This window comes from Sarcophilus harrisii, chromosome 5 (genome assembly GCF_902635505.1).
Source record: "Sarcophilus harrisii chromosome 5, mSarHar1.11, whole genome shotgun sequence".
Classification (NCBI taxonomy): Eukaryota; Metazoa; Chordata; class Mammalia; order Dasyuromorphia; family Dasyuridae; genus Sarcophilus; species Sarcophilus harrisii.
Genome location: NC_045430.1, coordinates 286,440,535 through 286,454,775, shown reverse-complemented (window position 1 = coordinate 286,454,775; position 14,241 = coordinate 286,440,535). Strand labels below are relative to the sequence as shown.

The 14,241-nt window shown below is 54.0% G+C and overlaps 1 protein-coding gene across 1 annotated transcript in view; it reads right to left on the bottom strand.

Moving 5' to 3' along the window:
* Positions 1-5,844, bottom strand: part of COL28A1 (collagen type XXVIII alpha 1 chain) — a 32,453-nt gene extending 26,609 nt beyond the window's left edge. Inside the window, exons 1-6 of the mRNA XM_031940288.1 lie at positions 5,683-5,844; positions 4,723-5,276; positions 2,008-2,028; positions 1,447-1,503; positions 908-961; positions 67-108 (exon numbers count right to left, since the gene is read on the bottom strand). Coding sequence (XP_031796148.1) covers positions 67-108; positions 908-961; positions 1,447-1,503; positions 2,008-2,028; positions 4,723-5,276; positions 5,683-5,803 — 849 coding nt within the window. The 5' untranslated portion in view covers positions 5,804-5,844. The remainder of the gene's footprint in view (positions 1-66; positions 109-907; positions 962-1,446; positions 1,504-2,007; positions 2,029-4,722; positions 5,277-5,682) is intronic.
* Between the last annotated feature and the right edge of the window lie 8,397 nt (positions 5,845-14,241).

The window sequence follows — 14,241 nt, the reverse complement described above, 5'->3', positions numbered from 1 at the left end:
AGCCCCAGGCCCTGCCCAGGGTGACCCTCTAGCTCGGGAGCCCCAGGACAACCTGCCAGCTCTTACCTCGGGGCCTTTGTCTCCGGGCTCCCCTTTCTGGGCATCCCCCTGTCACACAAAGAGCAGGGTCAGAGGGGAGGTGGACCAGAACTCCTGGCCCTCCCCCCACTCCTGTAGCAAGACCAGCTTCGGCCCCTCAGGGGAGCCAGCCCGGGAGCCAGGCAGCCCGCGGGGAAGGGCAGGAGCCGCCCACCAGCCTCGGCCTTGACTTTGTGAGGAGAGCCAGCCGGGCACCCCCAGAGGGGCCGAGCCCAGGAAAAGCCTCTGGTGACCTGAGCCCCACAGCATGTCTGCATGAGTCAGGGCCCCCTGGCCTGAGCCCCTCTGTGGCCTGCCACCATGCTTCTCAGAGGTCCTCAAGGACCCAGAGGCAGGGGTGCATAAGCTTGGGACATTTGGGGGCCTGCAGGTACCCCACGGCACCCACACATGCCCACAGTGCCCCAGGGCACCCCATGGTGCCCACAGTGCCCTGTGGGCTGTGCACGTGCCTGCAGGAGTGCGCATCCTGGTCAGGTGGCGGCCTCCCAGTGGGAGAAGGAGAAGCCTGAGCATTCCCAGTGTGCTCTGGGGGACAGGAGCCCAACCGCCCCTGGAAAAGCTCTCGCCCAGTCAGCACAAGGAGAACCGGGAGAGCCCGGCCTTAGTTGGCAGCAGACGGGCAGCTCCATGACCTTCCTGGCTCCCGGGGCAGGGTCTGCCAGGAGATGTCGGAGGGCCCATGTCTCTGACTGGGGCAGGGGCCAGGGCTCTCCCCGGGGCTGGGGGTCAGCATGGGAAGGAGGGCTCCTTTTGTGCTGGGCCTTTGGAAGGGGGGGGGGACAGGGACGGATCAGAAGGCACTCACCGGCTGCCCTTTGGGCCCCTGCTCTCCTTTGCTGCCCGGATAGCCATGAGCACCCTGTGAGGGAGACGCAGGACTAGGAGCAGGGCCCCGGCGCCCACTGGTGCAAGACTCGTTCTCACCCGAGCCGGGATGTTTGGGGCCTGTATATTTAATGACCGGGCCGGGAGGACGGGCCCCTCCGGGGGCTGAAGATGCTCTCCAGGGGTCGGGACCCAGGCTAACCTGGGAGCTGAGTGGGTGGGGAGGGAGGGAGGGAGGGACCCAGAGTTCTCTGCGGCTGGGCTCCCCCCCTCAGACACCCCCCATGGACTAGCCCGGGGGTGTCCTAGCCCTCAGGGCTCTGTCCTCCATCCCCAATCCCCAAAGCCAAAGCCAAGCGGGGGCGGGGCTGGGGGGGTGAGGAACCGTCTTGCCCCTCCCTGTCACTTCCCGGAGCTGAGAGGAGGCTCCCGTTTGGGGTCAGTGGGGGCTGGGCCCAAGGCCAGCTTCCGGACTTCGGATCTGGCACTGCCCCCTCCCTGACCCAGGGGGACACTCACCGGAGCTCCCGGCTCCCCGGGATCCCCCTTCTCGCACTCGCAGGCCTTCTGGCTGCACTGAAACAGGAAGGCGCAAGTTGGGACCCGAGGGTCACTCACGGCCCCTGGGCAGAACTGGCAGAGCTCAAAGCGCGTCCTGTGCTCGTGTGTGCCCACGTGTATGTGTGTGCGCGTGTGCCCATGTGTGTGGTCCCGGCCTTCCCCAATGCTCTGGGGACGTGGCCATGGGAACGGGTGCGGGCTGGGGCTGCCCTCTGTGCCTGGCTCTGGGGGCTGAGATTGTGGCCCCCTATCCCTGTGCCCGGGGGCTTGGGAGAAGCTGGACCCAGACTGGGCCGGGAGTGTCTGTGAGCACGAGGGCGTGCCTGGCTGCCCATGGCCCCGCTGGGGCCCCAAACCCTCCCTTTGCCCTCTTTCCTCCTCAGCAGAGGGTACCATGCTCTGTCTGGGAGCTTTTCTGGGTCAGAGGAAGCCCTTCCTGGGGGCCGCCCAATGGGCAGTGCCAGGGAGCAGTGGCAGTGTGCCAGGGGGAGACAGGGGAGGCAGGGAGGTCATGCTCACCTTCTCATCAAAAAGGGCTTCCTGGAAAGAAAAAGAAGAGGAACCACGTGATTCCGGGCAATGGCGCCGCAGGTTTCCGAGTTCTGCCCCCCTGCCCCTGTGGACGGAGGCTCCGTGCTGTCCGGGACTCAGGCCAGGATCACAAGCCACATACTCAGGGGAAGGTGGGAGCCAAGAGCCGGGTTAGGGTGGACAGAGGCTCCAGGGGGCAAGGACGGCGGGGACGGAGGGGACACAAACTCATCGGCTTCCCTGTCCAAACCCGACCAGAACCTGGTGCCAGGCAGAGCCCACAGAGCGGGCAAAGCCCAGCCGGAGCCCCCTGGGGGAGGTGCCTTCTTCCCGGATGCCTCCAGGTGTGACCCAGGACAGACTGAGATGAGGGGCGGAGGGAGGGGCGGGCTGAGGCCAAGGGGAGCCCAGAGGGGCAGCCTGACCACGGGGGCCGAGGCAGCCTCCAAGGCTGAGAGGGGCCGGCTGTCTCCATTTGCGGGAGAGCATTTACCCCCAGAAATCAGCTAAGAATCTGGCCTGGATTTTTCTGTTTGGTTCCTCGTCTAGACTTGAGAAAGTCATGGAGAAACCGTGAGGGAGACCAGGCTTTATGATGTGTCTGTGGCAAACGTTCCCAGCATTCCCTGGGTAGGGGTGACACAAAGGGGTCATCTCAGGCAGCTCACAACCAGGAGTCCAGTGGGAAGCCGGCCGGCTGAGGGGCCCAAGGATTCAGCTCCACAGGTTCCCAGGCCAAGAACCGTGGGTCTGTGGGGATCAGCTGGGACGGCCCCTGTGAGCTGAGTCAGGGGCTGGGGGAGCCCGCTGCCCCCACATGGGCGGTCGGGCTGAGGGGAGAGAGCGCTTTCGCCTTTCCCTCATTTCCCCGTGTCCCCCTTCGTTTCCCTGCATCCCCCTTTGTTTCCCCGCGTCCCCCTTCGTTTTCCCCTTTTGGTCTGATTTTGTTCGTGCAGCACGATAATTGTAAAAATGTGTATAGAGGAACTGCACGTTTCACCTCCGTTGGATCACTTGCTGTCTAAGGGAGGGGGGAAACGGGGAGAAAAAACTGAGCACAAGGTTTGGGGGGAGGGGGTCGTGGGACATTGTCCTTGCAGGGATTTAGAAAATTAAAAGCTTTATTAAAACAACAACAACAACAACAACACTTGGGAAGGGAGTCACAGCACGAGCAGGAGGGGGCCCAGCTGAGTGGAGGCGACAGAAGGCACCCGACGGGCACCTGGGGACACGGGGACAGACAGACAGACTGCTGGCTATGGTGCAAGGGCTGCTGATTTAGGCAAGCCCAAAGCACAGGGAGGGAACTCCAGGGGGAATTAACCCCCCACTGTGGAGTGCCATCATGGCAAGCTATGGAGAGGAGCCCAGAGTTCCAAAAACGTGGTCAGGGCAGAGCAGAGGAAGACCAGAAAGCCACAGTGGGCCACAAGTTGCCTTAGTGTCATTCCTGCCCAAAGGTCAAGTGGATGCTAGCAGGGACTAAAGGGAGCAGTGTTCTTTGTGAGCACTCATTAGGAGGCAGGAAGGGAGCCAGGTTCTGAGGATAAGCAGCTGCCGCCCTCATCCAAGGAGGGGAGCCTTGGTCTGGGGACACAGAGGGGTAGGAAGTGACCTTTCCTGCCTCTGACAGTCCTGGGGATGCTCAGCCAGGAAAGGTTCCAGGGAGCACAGACTGGGGCGTCCCCTGTCTAAGGCTCTGTCACCTCCAGGAAAGCCACCAGGGAGCACAGACTGGGCGTCCCTGGAGCACCATCTGTGCTGTTACCTCCGGGAAAGCCACCAGGGAGCACAGACTGGGCGTCCCTGGAGCACCGTCTAAGCCATCACCTCTAGGAAAGCCACAAGGGAGCATGGACTGGGCGTCCCTGGAGCACCATCTGTGCCGTTACCTCCAGGAAAGCCACCAGGGAGCACAGACTGGGTGTCCCTGCAGCACCATCTATGCCGTTACTTCCAGGAAAGCAACCAGGGAGCATGGACTGGGCGTCCCCGGAGCACCATCTATGCTGTTACCTCCAGGAAAGCCACCAGGGAGCACGGACTGGGCGTCCCTGGAGCACCATCTGTGCTGTTACCTCTGGGAAAGCCATCAGGGAGCACAGACTGGGTGTCCCTGGAGCACCGTCTAAGCCATCACCTCTAGGAAAGCCACAAGGGAGCATAGACTGGGCGTCCCTGGAGCACCATCTATGCCGTTACTTCCAGGAAAGCAACCAGGGAGCATGGACTGGGCGTCCCCGGAGCACCATCTATGCTGTTACCTCCAGGAAAGCCACCAGGGAGCACGGACTGGGCGTCCCTGGAGCACCATCTATGCCGTTACTTCCAGGAAAGCCACCAGGGAGCACAGACTGGGTGTCCCTGCAGCACCATCTATGCCGTTACTTCCAGGAAAGCAACCAGGGAGCATGGACTGGGCGTCCCCGGAGCACCATCTATGCTGTTACCTCCAGGAAAGCCACCAGGGAGCACGGACTGGGCGTCCCTGGAGCACCATCTGTGCTGTTACCTCTGGGAAAGCCATCAGGGAGCACAGACTGGGTGTCCCTGGAGCACCGTCTAAGCCATCACCTCTAGGAAAGCCACAAGGGTGTGGCTGGGTGTCTCAGCCGTCACCTCCGCTGTCCCACCTCTGACCAAGTCAGAGACCCTCTCCTTCCCTCTGCAGGACGCCCGGGCCCCAGCGGGAGGACTCACCAGCTCCTGCTGTACGTTCTCAATCACGTCGGGGTCGCTCAGCAGTGGGAGGGGCCGGCCAGGGGACTCGCCCGAGATCAGCCGGAGCTTGGCTGCGTCAGCCGCCCGCGAGAGGCCCACGGGGACCAGGGAGACGCCCAGGCTCCGGGCAGCCTCGGAAACGCCCCGGACGTCGGGGCTCCGGGGGTGGTCGCTGCCGTCGGTCATGAGCACAGCTGCCTGCGCGCCCCCTGGGCGGCCTTCCTGCTGGAAGAGGCGCGAGGCGTTGGAGATGGCATAGTAGGAGAAGGTGCCCTGGCCCATGAGGGCCATCGAGCCGATCCCCCGCTGGAAGCTCGGCAGGTCTCTCCAGGAGGCGAAGGGCTGCTCGATCTGGACGGAGCTGCTGAACTGCAGGGCGGCCAGTCGGACGTCGCGGGGGTCGGGGCCCGGCGGCCCCCGGCCAATCCTGTCGCTGAGAGCCTTGACAAGCTCTTTCTGTTTGTCGAAGAGGCCCATCTTGGAGCTCTCTGAACTGTCCACGATGAAGAGCACATCCACGGGGCAGGGGGAGCCTTCAAGAGAAGGGGCGGGTGAGGCCGTGGGGGGGGGAGGGAGGCTGCAGGGGGGCAGTCCCCACGCCCACAGAGACCGGGATGCTGGGGACCACGGTCCTGTCTGGGCGGAGGCTCTTCCCTCCCTCCTCCGCCCATGGCCAAAGAAGGGAGGAGGCGCCAAGCCTGCTCTGCTGAGCTTCAGTTGGGGGGGGGGGCATCCACCAGGCCGCCCAGCCGTCTGTCCCGCTTCTGGGACGGTCTCTTTGGGAAGTCCTTGAGACCAGGAGACCCCGGGGAGGGGGGCGTGACTCAGAGAGGCCCAAGGAGAAGGCGTGAGCCCCAGCAAGTCCCCGCTAACTCCGGGACCTCCCAACCACACAGCGTCCCTCCAGTGGCTCAAAAAGTGGTAAGGAGATGTTCTCACCCTGAGGGTCCCCTCTCCCGGATGCTGACGGGGGGCTTCCCATCTTCCGCTGGCCGAGCACCCGCAGAGTGGCCACGGCCACCCAAAGGAACAGGCGCGGAGTGAGGCAGCCGGTCCACATCGTGGCGCCTGACGTGTCTGCTCCGGGGCACAGGGGTTGAGCCGGGCGGCGCCTGGAAATGAAGGAACATTTGTCCAGGCTGACCGGGGGACGCTCCCCGGGGGAACCTACCAGCTGGCATCCCTCAGGGGCAGTGGGCAACCCAGCGGCCTTGGGCAGCATAAGTCCAGCAGGCACTACCGGGACTCACTCAACCTGACCCCCCAGGCCGGGGTTGAACCTGGAACCCCTGAGAAGGAGACTCCGCCTCCCGCTCTCTACTCCCCAAAGCCTCCCTCCCCTCACATATATGCCCCCCGACAGTATACATGCACCCACGAACCCCCCTGCACAACACAATGCAGCTACACAGATGCACACGCACACAGCCACACAGTGACACACACACACAACATACGCACACAGCCACACAACACGCAGTGACACACACAGTCACACAACACACACACAGCCACACAGTGACACACACAATCACACAACTCATATATACACACTCACAATACATGGCGATACACTCACACACCAACAATACACACAGTGACACACAATCATACAACACACGCACACAGCCATACAACACACAGTGACCCACCCCGACACATATGATCACACACACACAAACACCTGTGAATGTGCCGAGGGCTGTGCTCCTGACATTAACTTGGCCTCTTTCAGTGTGCCAAAGGCTGGGCGCATTCATTTCAATGCAAGAGCAGAGACTCGGTCACAAGTCGTGTGTCTCACATGGTACAAGGCTCCCCTGCCCTTCGAGAGCTCCCGCGTTTGCTATTAAGCACGGGGGCGTTGGCGGAAGGAGCGGGATCGGCCACTGAAGGCTTATGAGCAGGGAAGGTTGGATCCTAGCAACTGGCATGGATGGAGTGCCTCCAGTTTTGCAGGGCACTCACATACGTGGCCCATTAACCCAGTGAAATCACGGCTACGATGAACCCATTTCACAGGTGAACCAACAACAAAAATGGGCACCAGATGGCTGGACAAACAGATTCCGCCAGGCTTTTAGAGAACGAATCGGTCCAGCACCAGGCAGACGACTTGCCAGGATAGGAAAAGAAAGAAGGTTGCCAAATGTCTCATGAGACAAATATTGCCTGGGCGTCTAAAGCAAAGAATCCAAACAGGATGAAAACTCCAGACTAATATCCCAATGAGCATCTGTAAACAAGGCATTAGCAAAGGACCTGAGGAGCATATCAAAAAGACAATAAACCGATCAGGACGGATTTGTGCAGGGAGGCAGCGCTGTTCCATATTGGGAAAGCTATAAAATGCAATAGATGACATTAATCGCAAGAACAACATAAACCATGGGATGATATCGATGACAAACGTTTGACCAAATATATTTATATTTTAAAAAACTTAGACACCCATGAAATACTGTTCTCAGCACAGTGAGTGACATTTATCTAAAACCACCAGCAAATATTATTTGAAAAGGGGATAAAGTAGAGGCTTTTCCAGTAAGATCAGGAATAAAGCAAGGATGGTATCACCACTACTATTCAACAGGGTTAGAAATGCTAGCTATGGTGAGAAGAAAAAAAAAGAAATTGAGGGAATAAATACAGGCCAAGAGGGACAAGATTTCACCCCCAGATTATATGATAGTTGACTGACAGAACGATAGAGCCAACTAAAAAATAAATAAAAATAGGATTAATAAAAGCATCTCTAGGGGAGAGGGAGGAGATGGCAGAGAAAAGGCGGAAGCTTGTCTGAACTTTCCCAAATTCCTCTCCAAATAGCTTTAATATGATGCTGCACAACAAAATCGAATCCAAAAGAACTCAGAAGCTTGGCAGGAAAGGCTTGTTCCACTGGTGTAAGGGTGGAGTCCAGTTCAGGGCAGGCAATGCCCAGGCAAGACGAGCAGCAGGTCTTGGGGACGACTGAATCAGCAGCAGCCCACATAGGTACGTGGGTCAGACAGCTGACCAGAAGGAAATGACAAGAGTCCTTTTTGGCATTGAGTACAGCTCTGTTGCGTTGCCTGGGTCACAGTGCCAGGGCAAGGAGGAGAACTAGCATATCAACACTTGTGGTTGCAGAGGGGCAGGGACCCTGTCAGAGGTCCGGGGTGAAAAAGAGTGCTTGCAGTCACTCACACGGGCCAAGAGAATAGTAAACACACTTCTCATATCAAAATGCCTTAAAAGAAATGAAAACTTCAGACTAGCTTTGAAAGTAGCTGCCCCAAAATCTGGAGCTCGAGACAGCGTCTCTTCCAGCCTGGGAACGGAGCCCAACTTTAACAGCAACTTAAAAGTCAAGAAATAGGCTAGGAAAATGAGTCAAAAACAATCACAACAAAAGAACCTGATAATAGAAAGTTATTATGATGACAGGGAAGATTAAAAAAAAAATCAGAAGACAACAAAGTCAAAACTGCTACATTCAAAGCTTCAAAGAAAAATATGAATTGGTCTCAGGCCCTAAAATAATTCCCAGAAGCACTTAGAAATTTTTTAAAAAATTAGATAAAAGAGGAAGAGGAAAAATTAGCAAAGAAGTGAGAGCAATGTAAGAAAATTATGGAGAGGGAAGGAGAGTCAACAGTTTCATAAGAGGCACACAAAATACAGAACATAGGAACACCTTAAAAAACATAAATGGCCAACTTGTAAAATTCACTGAAGAGAAAAATATTTTAAAAAATAGAATTGGCCAAATGGAAAAGGTGGCACAAACGTTCACTGAAGAAAATAATTCCTTAAAAATTGGAAATGAACAGATGGAAAGTGATGACTCCATGAGACATCAAGAAACACTAAAACAAAATCAAAAGATGAGAAAAGAAGAAAATATGAAATATCTGCTTAGATGAAGAATTGACCTGTAAAACAGATCCAGGAGAGATAATTTAAGAATTATTAGGCTACCTGAAAGCCATGATAAAAAAAAAAAAAAAAAAAAAAAGCCTAGATACCATTTTCAAAAAAATGATCACACCACTAAGAAGTATTAAGTATCTGAGGCCAGATTTGAAGTCAGGTCCTCCTGACTTCAGGGCTGGTGCTCTATCTACTGCACCACCTAGCTGCCCCTGCCCTGATATTTTCAAAAGAGAAGAAAGAATCCACTGATCACTTCCTAAAATAAACCCCCAAATGCAAACTCCCAGTAATGTCATAGCTAAATTCTACAGCTCCCAATTCAAGGAGAAAATATTGGAAGCAGGCCCAAAGAAGCAATTCAAATATCAAGTCACAGTCAGGCTCACACAAGATCTAGCAGCTTCTACCTTAGAGAGTTGGAGAGCTTGGAATATGAAATACTGGAGGGCAAACGAGAGAGTAGTACAACCCCAAAAGACCTGGCAAGATTGAGTATAATCATTAGGAGGTGCGTGGGGGGGGGGAATGGGGGTGGGGGGGTGGAGAAGAATGGATATTTAATGAAATTGAGGACTTTGAATAGAAAAATCGACATTCACACCCAAGACCCGTGAGAAACAGAAAAGGGTGAGCAGGAAAAGGGATTTGAATGAGGTGAAACTGTTTCGATCTCTAACCGGGAAGACAACGCCCATAATTCCGAAGAGCTTTAGCATTTTTAGGGCACTGAGGAGGAGTATATATAGAGCAGGGCGTGGGTGGGAGTTGAGTGTGATGGAAAGCTCTGGAGGAAGGAGAAGGGGAGAGAGAAAATGAGGTAAATTATCTCATGTAAAAGAGGTAGGAAAGGACTTTTATAGTGAAGGGGAAGATGGGTGGGGGAAGTGCTTGAACTTTATTCTCACTGGAACTGATTCCTTTAAAGAGAGAGTAACTTATACTCAATTGGGCATAAAAAGGCATCTTAGTCTCCCAAAAAGAGGGAGGGAATGGGATGAGAGAATGGGGCAGGACTGACCGCCGGGGGGAGTCAGAAGCAAAATCCTTTTGAGGAGGGACTGGGTGAAAGCAGAGAGAGATAAAGGGGGGAAAGAGATTGGAAGGAAAGACGCAGTAATTACAACAGTGAGTTCTTTGATAAAGGCTTCATTTCTCACATATTTAAGGAAATGAATCAAATTTATAGGAATATGTCACCCCACAATGGCTGGATTGTCGGGGGTCTGAGCGGGGAGTTTTTGGGGAGGAAATCAAAGTCATGAAAAGGCCTTTAAATCACTAAGAGACTATTTCCGAGGTTTCCTTTCCTGGAGCCCTGGAGGGAAGGGAAACCTTGAAAGCAGAAGCCCCCAGTCCCGCTTCGTGCCTCCCCCCCCCCCCCCCCCACGCAGCCTGCCTCTGGCGGGGGACTATTGGAAAAAGTCACTTTCTTTTCTGGGAGTCTTCCTCCCTGCTCCTTCTTCCCTGAGCTGCTTCTCTTTCCTCCTCTGACCCGCCTCTGATTCTGAGGCCGCTCTAGTAGAGAGAGCGCTGCAGTCAGTGTGAGCTGCCTTTGAATCCTGCCTCAAATGCTGAGCAGCCAGGTGACCCTGGGCCAGTCACTCTCTATGCCTCGGTTTTCTTTTCGGTAAAATGGGGTCATAATAGCACCACGTTCCCAGGATCAGTTGCAAGGAGCTGTGTAAAGCGCTTTTCTTGCTGCTGCTGCTCTGGGTTTCAACGATCACCTCTGGGTCTCTGGGTAGCTGATTCCTTGCTCCCTTTGCCCCTCTTAACCTCACCTGCCTTAACCCGCTGGCTTCTCAAATGCCCCCCATGCCAAGCTCAGCCCCTCATTTCCCCTCCACTTCTCTCCAGAGCATCCCGGTTTCCTCCTGGGGTATACATGCCACCGTTTTCTGGGGCTCCTTTTTTGGGTGAGAGGTACAGATTTTTGTTGCTTGGGAGGGGGGTTTTATTGCTTTTTTGGCTTCCTACCCCAAAAGATTCTGCTTTTTGTTTCACAGTGGTTTTTGGCAACTGGAAGTTGGTTTCCCACATTGCCTTGCCGTGGGACTGTGGAACCATAATCTTGAATCCTGGGGAGTTAGGGGAAAGTTGGTTTTTGAGAATTTTGAAGAATGACCGGTGGGAGGTTGCAAGAGGAGTTTGGAGGGGTGGGGGAGTGGTTTCATTTATTTTTGTTATTTACTTATTGCTTCCCTTTTCCTCCCTTTTTTTTTGGTTTATTTATTTTCTTTTTATTTTTTCCCTTTTTTTTTTTTTTCCTCCTTTTATTTCTTTTTATTTTTTCCTTTCACTCCTTTTCATTTTCCTCCTCCTCCTTTTTCCTCCTTTTATTTCCTTTTTCCTCATTTTTTTTTTATTTTTTCTTTTTATTTTTTTCTCCTTTTCAAGGGTTTTTGTGGTGGTTATGATGTTTGTGGAGCCCGAGTTGATTTGCTTCTCTCCTTTCACATTACAACTTCCGGGGGCCTGGGGGGATTCTTGCGCTTCTTGGGGGAGCTGGTGGGGTGCCTGAGATTGCCAGTGCCAGCTGGGATTGCCGGAGCCCTAGGAGGCACGTGCCTCCCGTTGAAATTGGGTGCTGGACTCTTTAGTGTGAGTGAAGGCTTTGCCCTTGGGATTGAGTATCTCCTGTGCTGGGGAAGGGTGTTGCTGGGTCCTTGTGCTCCTGGGAGGTTGACCCCATGGAGGCGAGGCAAGGAGCCCTTGGAGGAATGGCTGGGAAGGTTCTGCCTGTCCCGGCTTTTATCCGGCCTGGGTGTTTAAAGTATTAATGGTTTTCAATTGCCTGCCTGATTTCAAGGCCGAGGGTTTTGGCGGTTTGCTTTTCCCTTCTTTGGAGTGGGGGGGGAAGCTGACGTGGTGGCGGTTTCGTTTTGTTGATGGGGAGGCATTGGCGTAGGGATTAGATCCCTGAAGGTTCATGTTCCCCACTTGAGAGCCATTTTGGGAGTTTTTGAGTTGTGATTTGCAGTTTTGGTGGGATGTTGGTTTTGGTGTTTTGGGGGACCAATGTGGTTGGTATGGGATGGGTGAATGGAGAAGTGGCTTGGATTTGGTGACTTCGGGACTCCTTTGATGAGTGGACCTTTTTGTATCTGTGTGACATGGGTATTTTGTGACTCTTGTGATGTAGTGTGAATTTTGTGTGACTTGGTGTGACTTTTGAGTGTGACGCTTTGCCATGTGATTTTTGTATGACCCTTTGATCTTTAGTTCAAAGGAGGTTTTTGCCTTGAAGGTGTGGGTGGGTTTTTTCCAGTGTTTTTGGGTTTCCTGCTTTTCTTGGGGTGAAGGGGGTGGGGCTGTTTTTGGGTTTTTGTGGCCCTCATTTTTGCCATGGCGGGCCACATTGGTAAATTGGAAATCTTAGAGTGGTATTTTAGGCTTGCTTTGAGGTAAGGTGGTTTTGCCCCTGTTTGGAGCTCAGTTTTAGTTTTGCCCTTGAGTCATGGTGAAAGGGCTGGGGTTGGGTTTTAGGTGGGGCGGGGGATTTTGGACGGGGGCCATTAGGAGGTTAAAGATTTGGAAGAGCTTTTTCTGTTTCGCCTGCATGAAATGGGGTGGGAAGGGTGAGGGGATGAGACTGGGTGGAACTTTGGACTTGGAAGGAGACTTGAAATAGGGAAGGGAGGCCTCTGGGTAGGAAGCTTTTGGGGCCGGGGGGCACTGGAGGTGAAGGGCATGGACTGTGATACACCTTTGGGCCCTGGGGTAGGGGGAGTGGAGGGACCCGGAGACTAAGGAGGGACGGAGGTTCTCCGCGTCCTGACGTAAGCAGGCTTGGCTGCGGGTGGTTAGTTGCCTTCCTGTGGGGAGATGTGGGGGGAAAAGGAGGGAGGTTGCATGAGTGGTGGACGGTTTGGAAATGAGAAGGAGCTTTGATTCTGGACCCTCGGTGAGCCGCATGGTCATTGCTGCTTGGGGCTGGGGGTAGGGGCCAGGGAGAGATTTTGGTGGGGCGCTTAGCAAAGGCCAGGGCCTGGGGAGCGGGGGTCCGGATTGTTTTACGGGGCAGGCTTTGATGGACCTTTCTCGCAGGTGTGGGGACTGGCTTTTCTTGTAGCCTTTCTGCTTTCCGTGGGGTTTGTTCAATGACAAAACTCTTTTAGATTAAAATTGAAATGTGTTATGCATATTTGCCTTTGGTTTCCAGCAGCCCGGGAAGGAGGAATTGTCATTAGTTTGTTTTACAGATGAGGCAACCAAGGAAGCCGAGATTAAGAGATCTGGGCACAGAGACACAGTGAGTAAGTATGGGAGGGAGTCTGCGACCTCAAGTCTTCTCCCTTCTGATCCTTTATGGATAGTGCTAGGCAATCGCCTACTTGACTAGCTGATGCTCCCCTAGGGAACTACCCAGGTTCCCGTTGTGTCCAGCCCTTGTGGCAGAGCTTTTCATCTGACACGAACAAATTGGGTGCCAATTTGTGGGGATTCTTATTCTTTGGCAGTTCGGTGTCAGATGCTGCTAGCAAGTGGGCCATGACTCTCTCAAGTGTGGTCCAAACTAGAGTGAAATGTAGTTCCTTTCTAGAGTTAATGTGGTGATGTCTCGATTTTTAAAAAGGAGAGAAATCTATACACGTCTGGTTTTCTACATCAATTTGTAGCTCCTAGGGACCTTAATGTACAGTTTGATGGCCCCTGATTCCATTTGAGTTTGACAAGAATGCTCTAGCTCCTTGTTCCCACCCAAAGCTTCTGAAATTTCTTTGTCTGACACCCGCTGGAGTGTTGCCACCAAGTCCCCTTACAAGCATCCAACTCACAAAGCTCAGAAAAGAAATCCATGTATTGACAAAGGGAAGAATGTGTTCATAAGATTCACGTCAAAGCTCATAGCGATGCTCCCCGAGGAACAAAGCCTTTCCTCGGAGGCTAGTAAAACCATGGCTCCCCGAGTCCATATAGTTTCTTCCTGGGTGTCTCTTCCCTTTTTGGTGTTTCTTCCTTGCAGTTGCCCTCGTTGCCCAGGAGAAAGTGCCCAAGGGCCTCCTGCAAGGACTCCCTCTGGGGTACAAATCCACCCAAAGTAGCTCCCCTTGCAATTCTTTGGTATTCTCACTCTCTGTGTCCCAGGCCAGGCAGATACCTCTCAGTGAGCTCTTCCTCAAAGGGAGGGAAAGGGCTTTCTGAGTCCCCTGGTCCTGGCCAGGGACTGCCCCACCCCTAAGTACTCCTCTCTTGCTCCCATACAATGTCCTCTGGATATCTCTTCAGAGGTGCCAATTCTACCATCTTTTTGCCTCAGCAAGAGTAGGGGAGCAAGGCCAACCTTTACCAGAACCCACTTCCCTGTAGTCTCTCACAACCTCGCCCTTAAAACTTCTGGAAGAATTCACACCAACATCGCCTTCATTTTCTGTGGTCCCACCTGGCTTCCCATGATCCTGCAACAGCTGAAATGGGAGAGATCCCAGGGAAAGCTGCCCTCAGCAGCGCAGGAAGAACAATTGGGCTTTTGTGATTCCCGCTTTCCTTCACATATTTGTTTAGGATAAATGGTGGTGATGATCTCATCTCCTCATCTTTGTGAAGGAGTTCAACTAAAAACCATCTGGGGACAAGTCA